The following is a 17,891-nucleotide window of genomic DNA, read 5'->3' on the forward strand; positions in this document are numbered from 1 at the left end:
GGACAAAAGGCGATCGCAATAGGTCACTTGAGACTTTGTCTCAGGTGACCTAAAAATTAAGAAAGATCTCTCCAGTACTTCCTACTGAGTAATAGTCATAACAAACCTTCACTGTCAAACTCCAAGATGGCTGCCTGTCGGCCATTTTGTTTAACCAATCAGTCTCAAAAGTTGCCCTGCACAATATGGGACCAAGGGGAACCTACATATAAAATTTGAGAAACATCCTTTGGTACTTCCCGAGAAATAGCGATAACAAGAATTGTTTAAGGACGGACCACGGACGCAGGATGATTTGAATAGCCCACCATAAGATGATGGTGGGCTAAACATGAGTACTTAGCATGTCCACATAAAAGATTGGACAGATTTCTGGTCAAGTCACTCAATCACAACATAGCTCGCCTCATTTTCGGAGGGGATATACAGCCCATGACGGCTCTCATGTTTTGTACTGAAATGACTATGTAAATTATTTTCGCGTCAATGGAAAGGTTGTGCACTGTATCTTACGTTCCCTTTACTTTTTGCCTCCAAATTGATCCATACTACCCATTACGATATCTTCTGGGTTTCACAGAATCTTCATTACTTTAGAGCCCGACGCATGCTTTATTTCAACAAACTCAAACACGGCACTTTGTCAAAAGAATGACCTGACAAAATATGAAACAAATAATCAAAACATGGTCTTTATGTTTGATGGTTATTTATTCATGATCAATATAGCAATATATATGTGGTCTTATGTATCATATATACAAAATCATGTATGTGTATATAATAAGCTTCAGCAGACATATTAAAATAGGTCTCTGTTTTTAGTAATGATGGAGATTTCTTATATCAATGGTCCATGCCAGAGACCTATACCCTCAACAATTTAATGCAATACTCTAGTAATGTAACAGAAGTGCAAACATAGTAATGGCCAGGCTGGGATTCGAACCTCAAACCCCTCAACTCTAGACATCAGGATTTACCAAGAAGCCTGGTAATAGTATTAATGGAATAAAATGAATATAAGACTTTTTGCATACCCTCATAATTATCATTTCTTTAATTGATGTTCTTTTCAATAAAAATCTTAAATTTAGATACACATTATTCATGTTATGTTCAATTTGGCCTCTCATTCAAGGGTGAATGTGCCAGAAATGAAACAGGAACAGTATATATACATTTATTGGTCGAACATTGTCAGATCTTAATACCTACAAAGTTAAAATTGATTCATAACTAGGAAAACGATTAAACCACTTGCCAACCAGGAAAAATGGTAGGTTGTACATGTTAACAAATGATAATTATTTATCTGTCAACATGGTCACCATTATTACATCCCTGTAAGGATTTTTTTTCTTTAAATTCGACAAAGGGGTTCACCACTCATCAGGAACAGATGTTCATACCTTGAATATATCTTATATTATTTTTAATCAAAACGCTATTTATATTACCAATCAATGTACCGGGGTACCAACATTTTATTTCTAGCATAAAGTTTTTTCTTTAATCCTATAGAAAAAGATGTAAACAAAATATTGTGGTTGTGGTGAGACATTATTATGGAATTTAAGAAAAGATTATTAGGTACCGGTATTATAAACAACATTACAGGTTGCTTTAGTCCCTGCTGAACGTCATCCCCTTCAGCTCCTGTGTTTGGTAGCTGCTTAACAAATGAATATAGCTACAACTACTATGTAGTTCAACAGTCAACAAATATTAACAACAGATCACAGCTCAACTTGATCTACAAGACTGCAGTATTATATGGTAAAATGTCGTATAAACATCCAGGGGAATACAAAACATTGATTTCATGCCTGCATGGACAAGGACTTTGTCACAAGTACATAATCTTATATACAAAATTTAGATCACTGTCATCAAGTTCATTAAACCTATAACAGAATTTCATATTTTACACTGCATCATGCCTGGTCATTTAGACGACATCAGAATTAGTGTACATAAACAACAAAATAGGGTTTCTTCACGGAACAGAAGCAGAAAATGCTTTGATGATAATCATTTAAATATTCAAACATGAAATAAAATAGCACAACAGATCACAAATATTAAATAATGGGTACAACCTTTCAAGACCAATACAGTGTATTCTAGAACCTGCCTTGAATCAAAACCTTGTCCGATATACAGGAGAGTGAATGGCAATACTTTGTCTTATTTAGACTCTGGTATTCTCCTAATTCTATGGAGTATTCTCCTAATTCTATGTCTATCTACATTTCATTAAAAATTTAACTGATGTTCATAAAAAAAGATATTTTGCCAGGGAGATTTTCTGTGATTTGCACTTCAATTATTAAACAAATGATTACTCCAAATGAGACAAAAAAATACCTATGAACAAATTCAGATTTCAACTTAAGATTGTCAATGAAAAAAAATCAAAAAATCATTGAGTCCTAACAAAGTCCTGACAAAAGGTGAGTTATGAAGCAATCTTACAAGCAGGAATTATAGCAGACACAAATATTTACTAGTGATATACATGTAAAGATTCATTTTTTTGATCAGTTAAGAACAACTAAAATGTGACTTTAATTTGATCTCAATTTGTGAGGTCTGTCAAGTGCTGGTTGATAAGTCTATGAAGTTTTACTGAATATGTTCAGTAACAAACAAAAGGACACAGAAATTTACAAAACAAATGGACATAAAAAGGTAAACAACTTTCACTATTTATCTGGTTCATTTAGTGTTTTTTAATGTGTATGTTATATGATCCAGCCAAGTCTGTAGCATGTTTATATTTGTCCCGTAACCAAGAACAGAAACTGCATTGCCTTGGTACTGCCTAAAATTAACCTAGAATTCAAAGCACAAGATTGCTTCATATTAAGCTATTTTTATTCACAAGGACAAGTCTAATATACTGAAAATCAATGGGAACTCATTCTAAAGAATTAATACTTTCTGTCTTTATATCTCAGTATAAACATTTTCTTCTTAATTTGATGAAGACTAATCCCAAAATCTAAAACTTTTATGAAAATATCCCCTTAAAATTATCTTGCATCTTTCACTTTTACAAAATAAAATAACCCTAGCTTTCCTTATGAATGCTTTCTAACATCAAAATTTCAATATGCTGTCATTTCTTCCTTCTTTGAAAAAGTCAAAACACACCGAAAAAAAATGAGCTTATGACAAAGCTATCCATACCTATACCAGTACACATTAAAAACTGTGTGATCATTCACTGAAAGACTTGATATTCTTAATTTTTAATGAAATGTTGCTATAACTAAGCAAAATAATTTGTACATATTACACGTGCGCTATGCAATAAACATAGCAGGCTCACAGGACTGCCAACCTTCATTAAGATATAACTAGAGTAATCGGATGTCAATGGAACAAAGTTGGGTGGGAGTGAATTTTTAGTTTTGAGTGATTGAATTCACTCTTCCAACAACAAAGTTAATTGCACCTATATCTACATGCACAGCATGAGGACAAAAATACTACAGTAAATTACTTTGTTCAGACTATCAGGAAATAGTTCCACAGATCTTATTCACAATATGTGAGGACCAGAGAGAAAGAGTCATTTTGTGATGATTTTACAAATGAGGACATTGCCCTTGGATGATCCAAGAATCAAGAATCTTAAAAAATCTGAATATGAAAAAGTGAGGCCAAGTCGTCCAGTAAGCTTTACTAGCTTTTTACAAGTGAATGTCAGTATTCATTTTTGAAACTGTTATCAACAAGTTTTTAATGACATATTAAAATCCTTGTAAACAAGATCTTCAGATAATTCCTTCAATGACAATTTTTAGAATAGTCAGAGTGATCTCAACAAATTCTCTGTGCTTTTAACATAACTGCCCAGGTGTTTTTTTCTCAACTATACTCTGATATCTCAAAAGGCTTTTTATACAGTTGGCCATTCCAACATTTGAAAGCTGTCTAACGTAGAGCAATCAATTTGAATCCTGCTACAAGTTGACTTTTTTCCATATTAATTTCTTTGATTCTATTTTTATCTAAATGTATCATGAAGACCTAATCAATCTGGATATAATGGTGTCAGAAATTTTCTTCATAAAAATCTGAGAATCTAACTATTGAATGGTCAAATCTTTCAATAATTATACAATATGAGGATATTTTTACCCTAACAAAGGATGAAGAGAGTCATGACTTGCCATCATAAATCATACTTTTCTTTAGTTAAGATATACATAAAATTACATCTACCATGTCCTCAGGTATTAAAGTTTTGTATAAACAAATGTAACCTAATATAATGGCACTTCTGACGCAGAACATCATGACTGTACAACTATATACAATATATAAAATGTTGGTCAAATTAAACAATTCATGTTCTTTACTGTACAACTTTATACACACTGTATTTATACAACATTGGTCAATATGATACAAGTAACAGTGTGATGAAACCATTTCGATCTTTATACAATTATATAAAACAATTTTGGTCAAAATATTTAAGTATCAAAGTAATGAAACCAGTCATTTTACAAAAAAAAGAATGACAAAAATCCCCTTCAAAAAGACTCCCCATTCTTTTTCTTTAAAGTGTTTCACCCTCAAAGAACGATTCTCCACTTTGGGAAAATTAACTCCCCTTTTTAAAGCTTTTCTCTCTCTAAATTGCCCCACTTACTCTGTCTCCCCCTTTAAGAATCTCTCTATTTATACAAATTTATACTTTGATTATTTAAGTATTTTAATTTTTATTATGTATACCAGCAGTTTTAAAATAGAAACTGTATATTAAATTTCAACTCATGAACGCCACTAGAACGGTACACGAAACACTGATTGAAGGGGGAGAACTCCCACTTTTTTCTTTCTGAATTGAAGGATGACTGAGTAAATATTATTATTGCACATGATTTCAACTCAAACAATTTAAGTATGAATTATAAAAAGAGATTTCTCAGAACAGTTGATGTAAACATATAAATCATGTATATATAATGTCAATATTAATTGTTTGTCTGGACAAAAATTCCATTGTTCACCATTATTCCAGTTTTCATTTACTGCTCTTCTTGATCATGAATTCATACATAAATAAATGTGTGAAAGTAAAGTTCAATTACAAGGACTTGAAATACCCTACATGTACAACTTGCCAGTCAATTTAAATCATATATACTAAATTGACAGATATTATGGTAAATCATGCAATTTCTTAAATCATAGCGATTCGGCTCCTAACAAACTTCTTTGTTCCTAACAGAAAGAGATTCTTTGTCATTTGAATATTTTTAATTAACATTAACAAGATAAGTTAATTTGCACTGCCAACCTTTCAAATTATTTTCTGAGAGAGAACCATCTTGCAATGTCTAAAATTGTCTTGAAAAGCACTTTTTATCACAATTCCTTTACATCTTCCTAATTATTAATACATTTGCGTCCTTTGAAGAAAAAAAATCTTTGGACACATAGTGGCAATAGAACAAAGTTTAAACTGTCAACAATATTTGCTGCCATCTCTTAGCACTCCACATTTCACATTTTATCCACTGGTACATGTATATAATCATGATGTCTGCTGGAAAGGTACAAAATCGATGTTCTTTAATAAGAAATTTAGGAAAAATTGTCATATCAAATGATGAAAACAGATATTTCAATACTTCACAGCTAGAATGTTTTCTATTTGGCATGGCATTTTTTTGAGAATTGAGTGATTCTACATTTTCCATTCAGGGACTTTTTCATGTGAATAAGTTAAAACAATGCAACAATATCTGTTAATATTTAAAAATACATTTTGTTACTCTAAAAGACTGATTATAATGCAGATGTCTATACTCTGAATTTTCCACGATTATTTTTAGCAGTTTCGCATAAAGCATTCATTGCTTATTCCAGTGTCACCCGAACAATTATCTATAAATAAGATAAGATGCTAATTGGATGATGATTATGTCCTCACAAATAAGCAAAAGGTTTGAAAAGTTAAGTAAGTGCAAAACGTAAGTCATCTACAGTAGTTTTCAAATTCATATTTCAATACCTGCAGATCAATATAAACATTACGATCAATTTTCCACAGGGCTACATAAAATGTATTAATTTATACTCTAATACACAACACAAATCCCTGCCTCATTTATTTCATAATGTAATGTCATGTCTTATCTAAAATTGTGATTATTGCAATTACAAGTTTATGAGCTTGAGACCATCTATTTGCATATGTTAATTATGGCTGTGAAGCCAATGGCGCATCACCATGTTACTGCTGAAGATCAAGGAATCATGTGTTTACAACAATACTAATAGGTACGAAGTAGGGTTCTGGCTCGTGACTCGAGTTCTCCTCATGATCTACCTGGCCTTCTTCACTATCTGTCTCTTCCTCCTCTTCTTCCTCCTCCTCTTCCTCATCATTGTCAGCACTGTCAGGGGATTGGTGCTCAACTGATTCAGATTTAACAACAACCTTGCCTTTGCTAACATCAGCCTCCACAGGCTCTGTTTTAACACGAGCGTCAAGATTACGACACAAGATTTTTGACTTCTTCTCTGAAGCATTCCTTCTATAAGGTTTTGTCCGAATTTTTGCGAACTCTTCTACACTCAGAATCCGAATACCAGCTGCTGTCAGCAGTTTCCCATGTCTCGTCTTTAAATGTCTCTTGTACGTGTTTCTTGTTTTGAATTTCTGAGGGCAATCTGTACACACAAAGGGTGTCTCTCCTGTATGTCTTCGCAGGTGTTCCTGAAACAAGACAAAGCATATACAGTATAAATAAAGAGTGTCAGTGTATCTGTACTGGTGTATCCATTTCTCTGCAGTAAAGTTTTTAAAACCAAAAAGAAATTATATACAATATTACTCCACAGGCAAATCTTGTTCATGATTTTATCTTAAGAAAAATACCATAGCAACACTGTTCACATATCTGGTGATCACTTGCAGAAATTAAAATTTAATATTTGTTGGCTTTCATATTTACAAATAAATAACAAACCTTGATAGAGGTGACTAGGATGTCGGAACATTATGTCAATCTTATTTTTCACATTTACACATAAATAGCAAACCTTGAAGTGATTTGGATATCTGAACAATCTGTCACAGTCTTGTTTTCATATTTACACATAAATAACAAGGCAAAGTATTGCAAAGCAATCCATAGTCCCCCACCGGCAATGATTTCTATATTTAACAAACAGTACACTTATGTCAGGATGTACCTACTGTTAGGGAAGTATCCTGATACATACTTCTTCCACTCTACCATCCTAAGATATCCTTGTTCACCAAACCTGGTTACTCGAGGTGAAATAGTATAGAAGATAAGCCCCCGATAAACATTTTCAAAAGTGAAAGTCAAAGGTCAAGTCATAGATCACAATGACCTAATTCTTGCACTCTGCACTCCGTCATCCTAAGATGTCCTTGTACACCAAATCTGGTTACTCAATTAGAAATATTAAAAAAGATATGCCCCTGCCAAACATTTTCAAAAGTAAAGATAAGAGGTCACAGTGACCCAATTCTTCCATTCTGCACTCAGTCATCCCAAGAAGTTTGTGTACACCAAATCTGGTTACAGTAAATTTGGGCGTACAGTGCACACTTTTTTAGGTAAATATTGCCATGTCAAAAAGGGGGTGCACAGGAACAAGTCTCAGGTCCGCCATATTGGATTACCTCCCTTCAAATAGTTTTGTTTGGATTCATTGGTCATATATGATAGATTGAAGATATAAAAACAACACAATTTTTACCTAGAATTATGTATTCATGAGTGAATTAAAAATGAATATTATAACACATAATTATTGAATATGATGTAAACATAACAAAATATGAAGATATCTAGATGGCTTAATTTTAAACAAAACATCGTTCTGTTGCTGAAAGAACACCATGCTTTTAACCGGTTGTGTATTTTGCAGATTTCAATGTTAAACGAAATATAGTGTTTGTACCAAATCAATTATATCTATAGTGTGCACTGATGTAGCAAATTATGAATACATTTTAGAACACATTTATGAGTTATTACAGAGAAGGAAATCGTTTTCAAATTTATATTTTTTTCATATCAAATCTTTCTGTCAATGTCAGTTCGTTAATATTGCCATTCTGAAATTTGTATCAACCAATACACAGTATCAACAAAGCATGGCTTCCTGGACCAAATGCATCATTTTTTGGAAGAAACCCAGAACTAACTAACATGGAACGGAGCCTATAATTGAAACACTACATTTTTGTCATTATGGGAAAACCGCTGAGATGTCAAGACATAAGTGGATCGGCGATTCTCTGGCATCAGAATTAACTACACTTTCTTCGTTTGATTTCTGCAGGATTCGTCGATCATCCACTCGTTCCAAGAGGTACGGAGGGAGACCTTCATGGGTCTGATCACTCTAATAAATCAATCGTTAATTAATCAGCGTTTTAAACACCAAGCTACCTTTGATGCTACTTTTCCAGTTTGATACCGCTTACTTTCATTTTTTCCCCATTTCCCCCCGCAAATCTGACCCCAAAAACGTACCTGCACACTTTACCCGAGTGCACACTTTACCCGCCAATTTTCGGTATTTACTCCAGGGGAAATAGTATAGAGGATATGCCTCGGACAAACAGTTTTAAAAGTAAGGGTCAAAGGTCAAGTCATAGGTCACATTTACGTAAACACTAAATCTGGTTACTCCATAGAAAATATGTCCCGGACAAACTTCTTGGACGTCATGACAGACTGCAACCCCCCTCGGAACCGGTGGGGGACTAACAAACCTTGAAGTGACTTGGATATCTGAACATTCTTTCATAGTATTGATTTCATATTTACACATAAATAACAAACCTTGAAGTGACTTGGATGTCTGAACTTTCTGCCACAGTCTTTACAAGTAAACCTGCTCTGGTTGTTATGGATCAACATGTGGTAGTTAAGGCTGTGTTGGCGGGTGAACGTCGTATTGCATATAAGGCACACAAATGGCTTGATACCTGAAACAAACATCAAGTTCAGAGTAATCACCACAGCTCAATTATATATGGTCCAATGCAGGCATATGTGATGAAGTTGGTATATCTGGTCTTTACATTGACATAGTATATATAGGTTTGCTTCCAGCACAATATACTGACCCTCATCAGAATGCTTTCAAATGATACTTAAGTTAAGAACAAAATTGATTCTTTGTCTGGTGTACGTATTAATACAAAATGTAGCATAATGAGTCCATCATTGCTGGTGACATGGTAAAATAACAGTAGAATTTGTCTAAATGCAGCTGTACCTTTGCAAATAGCCATGTTCTAAACAGGGACATTTATTTCTAACTGTTTCTTTAAAATAATCCATCAAATGTTTCTAAATAGCTGACCTCAGCACTTAGTAAAGATTTTACAGAACCATTAAGCAGATGTTACAACACTGACAAGTACTGTGATATTCAGTCATTTTCAATCACGACAAAATAAAGCTGATAATGCACAATTTAAGTCTAATGAAATTTGATATAAAGATCCATCCAAAACTTCTGGAGAAATAGCGGCAACAGTAATAGTTGGACAAAAAGGCTACTCGAATAGCCCACGATCATTATGATGTTCGACTAAAAACATGATTGTGTTGTCATTAGAGTTACCTGCATGACTTCGGTAGTGGTACATAAGGGTAGCGCTGGCTGTGAACTTTTTGTCCTTACAAATCCTACAGTGGAGAGGAGATCGGTCCTCTTTCTTCTTCAGCTTCAGCTCTCTGATGCATTTCAATGCCAATTTCTGTAAAAAACAAATTGAAGGTAATGAAAACAATTACTTCAGTTAGTTTTATTCTTTCAGTACTTCACATTACAAGATAAACTGAATACAGCTGACACTGTGTATTTAATTTGTCAGTTACAAAATGTATGATCTCGACAACATTCTTTAACCGAAAAAGCTACAGTAGGCTAATGGGGTCTGTATTGTGGATCCTCATTTTCAATTCACGAATCAATCAAAACTTCATCTTTGAAAGTAAAATTTTGAGCATATTTTACGATGGAATTATTGAAAGAAAATTCAAAGTCGTTAGTCTGGACTGAAAAAGACCAACGATCTCCAGCTGAGGTTTTTTTGATTTTTTTTTTTATATATTTAGCATTGAACCAGGATTATACAATATTAAAGTTAGCAGCACCATCTAAACATACAAGAAGAAACACTGGCCAAAGGCTGAAAATTTGGTGCAATAATGATATCAACAATATGCTTTACAATGGTCTGAATGTAAAATAATTTACCCTTTCCCATTCCACATTGATTTCCCGATCCTGATGGCTCGTGACCATGCCCTTCTTCCTTCTCTTGGGGTTAGACATGAGTGGTTCCTCCTCCTCACTGATGGGGTCGTACTCCTCTGGGACATGCACACGTCCTCGCTTGGCAATGGCATACTTAGGCATTGGTGGGTAGGGTCCTAAGGTAGACAACGAGTAGAAATGTAATTACAAACATGCAACAAATCGTTCCCATCAAAACATAGAATACCAATTACTATCTAGTTCCCATCAAAACATAAAATACCAATTACTATCACTGTAAAATCACCAAAGCATCAATATTACACCCATTGGCAATGCTGACCTGTTTATTACCAATATACATAATGTTTGATCACATTCATTTGTAGATCAGTATTTTGGCAGTTCCTTTTTCTTTCGTTATCTTGACTTGAAAAGGACATGGTTGGCACGAGTTGTAAACCATTTTTGTTTAATAAGTTGTCACTTGATTACAGGCTTCTGCCATCCTGTCATATTGTTTTAATATTGCCTCATGCAACACCACCCACGGTGATGTCAAAATGAAGACAACACACAAGCCTTAATGTCATTGAAGGCAATAAACACAGTATCAACATGGTAACACTTGAGTAATGACATTACATTGGTTAAATAAAATCCAAGCCCACCTAAGTTTAAGTTTTCAAAAAATAAATCTTGCAATTGGTAATGTGATAAATGGATCAAAAAATAAGTTCCCGTTTCTATAATATACAATTGATGATGAAATGTTTTCATCTTTACTCAGATCTAAAGCCTCACTAAAATGAAAAGTCTTAATTAAATGTTCATATGAAATCCTATTTGAAATGGCAAAATCATTAAAATCCTATTTTGTATCTAAAAGATAATTTTCAAAAACCAAATGTCCTTTAAGTTAAAAGTTGACCCTTGACCCGAAACGTTTTCATTTTTTACCATCATAGATAAGCAAACATTTTTTTTAATCCTTTATATAAGATCCTGTATAATATGTGAAGCAATAAAACCTAAAACTGACTTTTGCCGTTGTGTCCTTGGTAATCGTCGGGCAGGAGGTCGTCAATGATCTCCTCTGAACACACAATAATAGTCTTTGATGCTTCATCTGTCCCTGTTCCTGTCAACTCGTCCATAACCGACACATTGCCCAGACAAAGTATAGGCTCAACTCCTTTCTCTGGTCGAATGATCTTCTTTCCATATGCACGAATATGGTCACCAATGTCATCTTCTTCCGTATCCTCATCAGAGGTGTCATGGAATACGATATCATCAATTCCTCTTTTTTTACCGAATATGGTTGTGTAGCAGTGATCATGGTGTGGCTGGGTCCGACTAAGGAGGTCAATGATGAACTGCTCATTCTCCTCCATTCGACGTTCAGTGTCATCTTGTTCAGAATTTCTAACATCTTCTACAGATCTTTTATTGAATGATTTTCCCCTTGTACTATGTCGATATGGGGACTTTGAAGGATGAAAATTGGCCTGCTTTTGAGAAAATCTGCTCTTTTTACCTGGAGAAGACACACTATTTTCATCATATTCATCATCATCATCATCATCATCATCTGAGAACTCTGCCATTTCCTCACATTCCAGATCAAAAGATGTTTGTTCACCACTCAGCTTTCCTTTTGAGATTGCTTCCTCTGTGTCTGAACTGTTTTCACCACGTTGCTTTAATGCTGTGAATTTTGTTCGCTTGCCTCCAGGCTTCTTTTTGCTTGAGAGCACTGAAAAATTAGTTCAAAGTGTCAATTGTTAAATTATTATTTTTCTTTAAAAATCATGTTTACAACAGAAACCATTCGTTATGTATGTTCTGTTTTTTTATCAGGAACAAGTATGACAATGATCAATCTTATTTATTTTCAATTTCAAACAGCTTTTATGGGTTGGTTTACACTTGCACACAATTTTGCCTGTCTTAGTATATTTGAAGCATATTCCCCCTGGCTTTCAGACCATACTTGCCCATTTTTCAAAATTTAAATGGGATGTTTTGCCAGACTACATCACCCGTGAATGACTAGGGCAGGTATGACCGACCCTCCAAATAACATAAGCATTGTATAATTTGGGCAGTAACAGAAATTCTGTGTGTATAAAGGGTGAAACGTAGCACCAAGCTCATCCTTGCATCAGCAGTGTTTCAGCATAGCTTGTTATTGACATCCTGACATACTTAAAGTCTCAAACATGTGTCTCATAGAGGGCAGCGGGGACTACTAGAAGGACATCGATCCATGGACCACAGCCGCTGCGACAGCCTGTCCGCACTTGAGGAGCTGTCCGACCTCAGAGTGTGACCTGGATGGGCAGGACTTTTGAATCACCGAGGGCCCTGTAAGCACTAAATTACCCCCTCAAGTCGACCGAACACAGACTTTGTCAGTGAAGTGTGGACTGTAAACTCATCAACCAACCATTTAGCAAATAGACAGATGGAAAGACAGAACAGAACAGGCAACACCTAGCAAATGCTCCTTCACTAATGGTGAGAAAGTATGAAAACACACCTGATATCCTCTTGTTCCTTACGTGGATAGGTTCTGCTTGAAACACATACTTCCCTTTAATGTTGGAATCTAAAAATAAATATCACAATAGCATTTAACATTCTGTGATAATTATGTTAGAATGACCTCTGTGACAGTTATTAGGTCGTACAATGTATGATCCGGAGGAATTGTATTGTACTTCAATGGAGAACATCAAAAGAAGTCTCTTAACAAATATATATATATAGGTGGCTCTCTTAACAGAAGTGATCGCATAAGCAGATTTCTATATGCACCTATGATTGTTTTAAGAATTGGAGGATGTTAGGTACATATCAGAACCTTTTCTGGATATATTTTGGAATCTGTTCCTACAGAAGCTTCAATTTACCAACAAAATGATTACTTATTGCAATATGTAATTCCTGCTGTAGTCCACTAACATCTCTTTTGCTTCAATTTGAAATTAAAATGGCATTAATATTAATACTAATCAGGAACTGTTACCATTAAACTCTTCAATGAGCTTCTCTATGTGTTTGTGGAGGTGGTTTCTCATCCTCATCCTGGCTTGAGTTTCATTTCCAAAACTTTTGAACTGTTCCTGGCATTTTTTAGGCATCAAGTAGCAGGTGTATGTGAAATTACGTGTTATTTCATTTGATTTCATTTCAGAGAAGAAACTGAGAAGTGCCTTGTCAGACAGACTTTGGATCTGGTCCAAGTCTAGCAACTCCAACGTCTGAAGACTCCGTTTTCTTAGCTACAACGAACAATGTAAAACACAATTGTAACAACTTCTTTCAAAATGATTTAGAAGCCAAGGGAAATTTACCGAAAGACAAAAATGTAGAACCGGGGATTTTCTAGGTATTTTGGGAAACATCATCTTCCTCATGTCTGACTTATATTTTACAGAGTAATAAAATGAATGCACACAAATATTTATTTTAAAGCCTTAGTTCATCAATAAATACCTTTTTTTTCTTTGGTTCTTTCTGAAGAGTAGCAGATGCGACCTGTGCAAGTACGTCCAAAGACATGCACCCGGAAGGGTCGTTTGCATCTTCTTCATCTTCTATTCTTAGTGATGAACGTCTTGTTCTCAAACTGTGAGGTGAAACTGATAAAAATAGAAAAAACAAATTAAACGATTGATTTAATTTAACTTGGTGGTAAATCAAAACAATGTGCCACATTTATCAGTCAAGAAAGTTATACTGCAGACGTGTAAAAGTTCATTAGCCAGAGATATTTAAGCTAGCCTGGACTAGTGTTAAGTTACAGGCATATTAACCTGCATATTGGGGCTAGTGACGTATGTTTATGTTCAATAGCTATATTTTCCCAGGTCGTGAAGGTAGACGATGCTCAAATTAAATCAAGGTGGGGGAAAACATGGTCATAAATTACAGGTACAGATCCAGGGTTTGAGAGAGAGGTGGGGTTTCCAGTGGTGAAGCCTATTGGGAATGTGGGGGAGGAGAGGACAGGACACCATTGCCCCCACTCCCAAGATATGCCTTTTAAATTAGATATTGAGGCTTCCATTATTGTAAATCACCAAAAATCAATTAGGCCTATAATATGACAATGAAATATTGATTGTTTGCCAAAACCTGTCAGACCCAGAAAAAATAACTGTTTTTAAATTTCTCAGTCAGTCATCCATATATAGTAATCTCCTATAACTAAAATGTTGAAAAATGTTTACATTTTACAATCGGAGTTTCTGTATTATTCTAATTACTATGATTTTCAAAATCAATTAAACATACCTAAATTTTAGAATTTAAAAAACCTCTTCATATTGAAATCACATTCACCCCTAAAAATCGCAACATTGTCAATACATAAAAAAAATCAATTACAAACATACTTCAAAACTATAGGAAAATATATTATAATAAACATTGTTATTAAGATACACATTTCCCGCGAACCTTTCAAATGTAAAGGCACATCGATAGGGCTATCGACCGATAGTAAAATATAGAATATAGCAGGGTATAGCATAATACCGTAAAACCAATATAAAGGCAATTTCAACTGACAAATTCCGCACGATCAACCATATGCAGCATTTTATTTTACAAATGTAACAATTACAATAAAATGACATCCTAGTAATTGGATTTAAAAGGACCATGAAAAGTCGCATGCTGGAAGCAGACAACATTGTCGAGTCTTTGCCGCCATATTGGTAGCGTCTGCCATGCATTTTCATACGACAAACTGGTTTTAAAACGTGGATTTCCAAAACTGTCAGCGCCAATCTCAATCTAACTGCTGTAATTTGTTACATTAACTATCTCAACAATGAAATACAATGTTGAAATTACATGTTATGTTCCCGTTACTGTACAAAAAGTTACAATTTGCAACAATGTATGAAATGTTTACAGTTTTAGCAGCCGACGCAGACCACTCAACGATAAGTATCTATCGGAATGTTTTATACTATTGCCTTGTACATCCCAAGAAACATCTCAGTTCTAGTTCACACGCAGTTGACGTTATACCTTTCGTTACTTTCTCTTTCGACGCTTTTTTTGAAGTTTGTTCACGCTGTCGAGCTGTCGCCATTTTCGAGCACCTTGCTACTCGTCTGCTATCATATTTATTTACCACATATTCAACTGCCCGATGTTTGTATTCCATATTTTACATCGTGTTTTCTTTTATTTCAAATATCAATAAGCAATTGGAATATACTATGCTCAATCTTCAAGCTATTTTGTTTTCCTTTAACAATAGGTAATACAATTTACTTGTTTTAAATGATCAAAACATGTGCATGGGCTATTGAACACATGGTAAAATCTAAACACAGGGTTTCAATCGTACTGAAATCGTACGTTTAAATTTTAATTCCATGGCACTCTGCTCTATCGAATCACGTTTTAAATGTAAATTGATCGAGCTCCTGAATATTTGTATGATTGATTTATTCTAAAAAAAATCGTCTGCATCAAGTCACGTGATAACCTTTATTTTTCTTCTAATGTCAAAATGGCGACACAATAAGACCCGTATCGCATAGAAAACTATACCAGACGAAGAGGTGCGCTTGTGTTCAGGTAAAGTAAGAAAATGATTCATACACACTTGCAATGAAGTGACACTAGTTACTTCCTTTCGTATTTTAATGTAAAATTCATGCAGTATTTTTTAGGTAAGAATCCTTTCAGTTTCATGTGTCTGCTCTTCAGCAGCCGTAATAAGCTGATACAGATATGGTGATGACAACAGTTATGTTGGCAGCTGTTTAAACCAATGGTTACCGTAACGTTCTTCAACTCAATATGTGACAGTGTCATTAGAAAATGTGATGAAAGGGTTGAAAAGTTGAAATGATTCGTAACTATACTTATTTATTATATGTCTGCAGTCACTTTAGCTGTGACAACCAGGTCCAGTACACTCTCTGCCGATTGAGTTATATAGCTGTAACATGAGCGAGGGGGGGNTAGGCCTATTAAATTATACCTACACAAATCTAACCCTAACGAAACTACCCCCCACCCCCCCTTTCCCATCCTAACACTATATCTACATCTAAATTAAGTCCCTAAAAATATACCTACTGCAGAGATGAACCCCAGGAAGTTAATCCAGCGCTCTGCATCCACATAAGACGAACACTCCAACTTATGCACTCAAAGTTAACAATACGAAACGATGGACCAATCACAACAGAGGTTTACAAGCTTAAGTAAACAGACTATAGACACAGACGAGAAAGCAAGAAGCACCCGACAGGATTACACTGCACAAGCTCGAGAAATAGCATTGCCCACAGACAGATAGGACACGTGTACAGAACAGCACAACAAAGGTCAGGTAACACAGTTACACTGACTTCAGACACAACATTAACCTAATACACACACCAAATCAAGCACACCAATGCTTATTTTGCATTGTCAGCTTGAGCTAGCCGTCATAAAACATACATCAATAAATGCCCCCCGCTACCTAGCTATAAAGACCTATATAGCTATATTCACCTATAAATTATACATTGTAGCTGTGTTGAGCTATATGTTTTCTCTGATTTTTTATTCTCATTAAATTAAAGCAAAGTCGCATAAAACAATAAGGTTTATGTTATTGTTGACTACAAAAAGCATTTTCATAAAAAAAAAATTACAGCATTATTTTTTAAAAAGGATACCTATATTTACTGTCTTTTATTATCAACCTAATGATAAAATCTTCTTTTAAAAGCGACTTTGTTTTGTTTTCCTTAAAAAAGAAAATCATATAAAAATAGCTCAAAAGACGGCTATTTCAGATATAGGTCAATAGAGCTATTATATAGGTCTTTACAGCTATATAGCTCAATCGGCAGAGTGTACTGGACCTGATAACAACGCTTCTGACAACGAAAAAAAAAAATTATGCAAAAATTGTGTCTGAGGAGGCTGGGTATTTATATTAGTACTACAGTCACTTGTCTCACAGGAGTTTGTTACAAATGTCTAATACACATGTTACAGGAGAAAGATAAAATGAAAGGGGCAGACCGGGGTTCGAACCCGGGACCCTCCAAACTTTAGACGGACGCTCTACCAATAGAGCTAACTGGTCACGGACGATCGACACAGTCCAGTTCCTCTACACAAATTAAATATGCTATATACTGATATGGGTCACACCAAACATAAACCTACACATTAAGGCACTGGGATTTTGTTACAAATGTCTAATACACATATATGCTATACTTAACTTACATGATTTCCCCCCTCCCACTTAAGTGACCAGTAAACGTCTTGGTCACTTGGAGATAAAAAGGATTATTATGTGATTAAATTAAGACATCATGTGACATAATTATGTACCTACAGCTACTTAACCCTACTGCAAGTTATTGTAAGAGGTGACTTATATGGGCATATATTTACATTTACGTTGCAGTCCATCTAGATAACAATGCCAGCTCCAAATGTTGTTAATTCAATAAAAGCAAGCGTGTAGTAATATTAACAGTACTACAAGTACCGTTATATGACCTCTGACCTCACTATGTAAACACAAGTCCCCCCCCCCCCCCCCGCCCCCCCCCAAAAAAAAC

General features: G+C 34.8%; 2 protein-coding genes across 6 annotated transcripts in view; one reads left to right on the top strand and one right to left on the bottom strand.

The window, feature by feature from the left end:
- Nucleotides 1-699: 699 nt before the first annotated feature.
- Nucleotides 700-15,417, bottom strand: LOC110450429 (zinc finger protein Xfin-like). The gene is made up of 9 exons (XM_021497946.1): nucleotides 15,334-15,417; nucleotides 13,789-13,934; nucleotides 13,319-13,574; nucleotides 12,830-12,898; nucleotides 11,327-12,043; nucleotides 10,285-10,460; nucleotides 9,646-9,781; nucleotides 8,856-9,001; nucleotides 700-6,745 (listed from the first exon to the last, which is right to left on the bottom strand). The coding sequence occupies exons 1-9, from the start codon at nucleotides 15,395-15,397 to the stop codon at nucleotides 6,281-6,283; spliced, it is 2,175 nt and encodes a 724-aa protein (XP_021353621.1). The 5' UTR covers nucleotides 15,398-15,417; the 3' UTR covers nucleotides 700-6,280.
- A 395-nt stretch (nucleotides 15,418-15,812) lies between these two features.
- The window catches only part of LOC110450431 (EH domain-binding protein 1-like), a 92,334-nt gene continuing 90,255 nt past the window's right edge, over nucleotides 15,813-17,891 (top strand). For all 5 annotated transcript variants that reach the window (XM_021497951.1, XM_021497955.1, XM_021497956.1 and 2 more), the window contains exon 1: nucleotides 15,813-15,891. The gene's annotated coding sequence lies outside the window, so the exon portion shown is untranslated. The remainder of the gene's footprint in view (nucleotides 15,892-17,891) is intronic.

This window comes from Mizuhopecten yessoensis, unplaced genomic scaffold (genome assembly GCF_002113885.1).
Source record: "Mizuhopecten yessoensis strain PY_sf001 unplaced genomic scaffold, ASM211388v2 scaffold5229, whole genome shotgun sequence".
Lineage (NCBI taxonomy): Eukaryota > Metazoa > Mollusca > Bivalvia > Pectinida > Pectinidae > Mizuhopecten > Mizuhopecten yessoensis.

What these genes read in the sequence shown, in the direction of transcription:
- LOC110450429 (XM_021497946.1), bottom strand. Translation starts at nt 15,397, where the DNA reads ATGGCGACAGCTCGACAGCGTGAACAAACTTCAAAAAAAGCGTCGAAA. An exon ending in TCAATGTGGAATGGGAAAGG is followed by an intron (nt 9,782 to 10,284) that starts GTAAATTATTTT and finishes TGTTTTTTACAG; the next exon opens with AAATTGGCATTGAAATGCAT. An exon ending in CCACTACCGAAGTCATGCAG is followed by an intron (nt 9,002 to 9,645) that starts GTAACTCTAATG and finishes TGTTTGTTTCAG; the next exon opens with GTATCAAGCCATTTGTGTGC.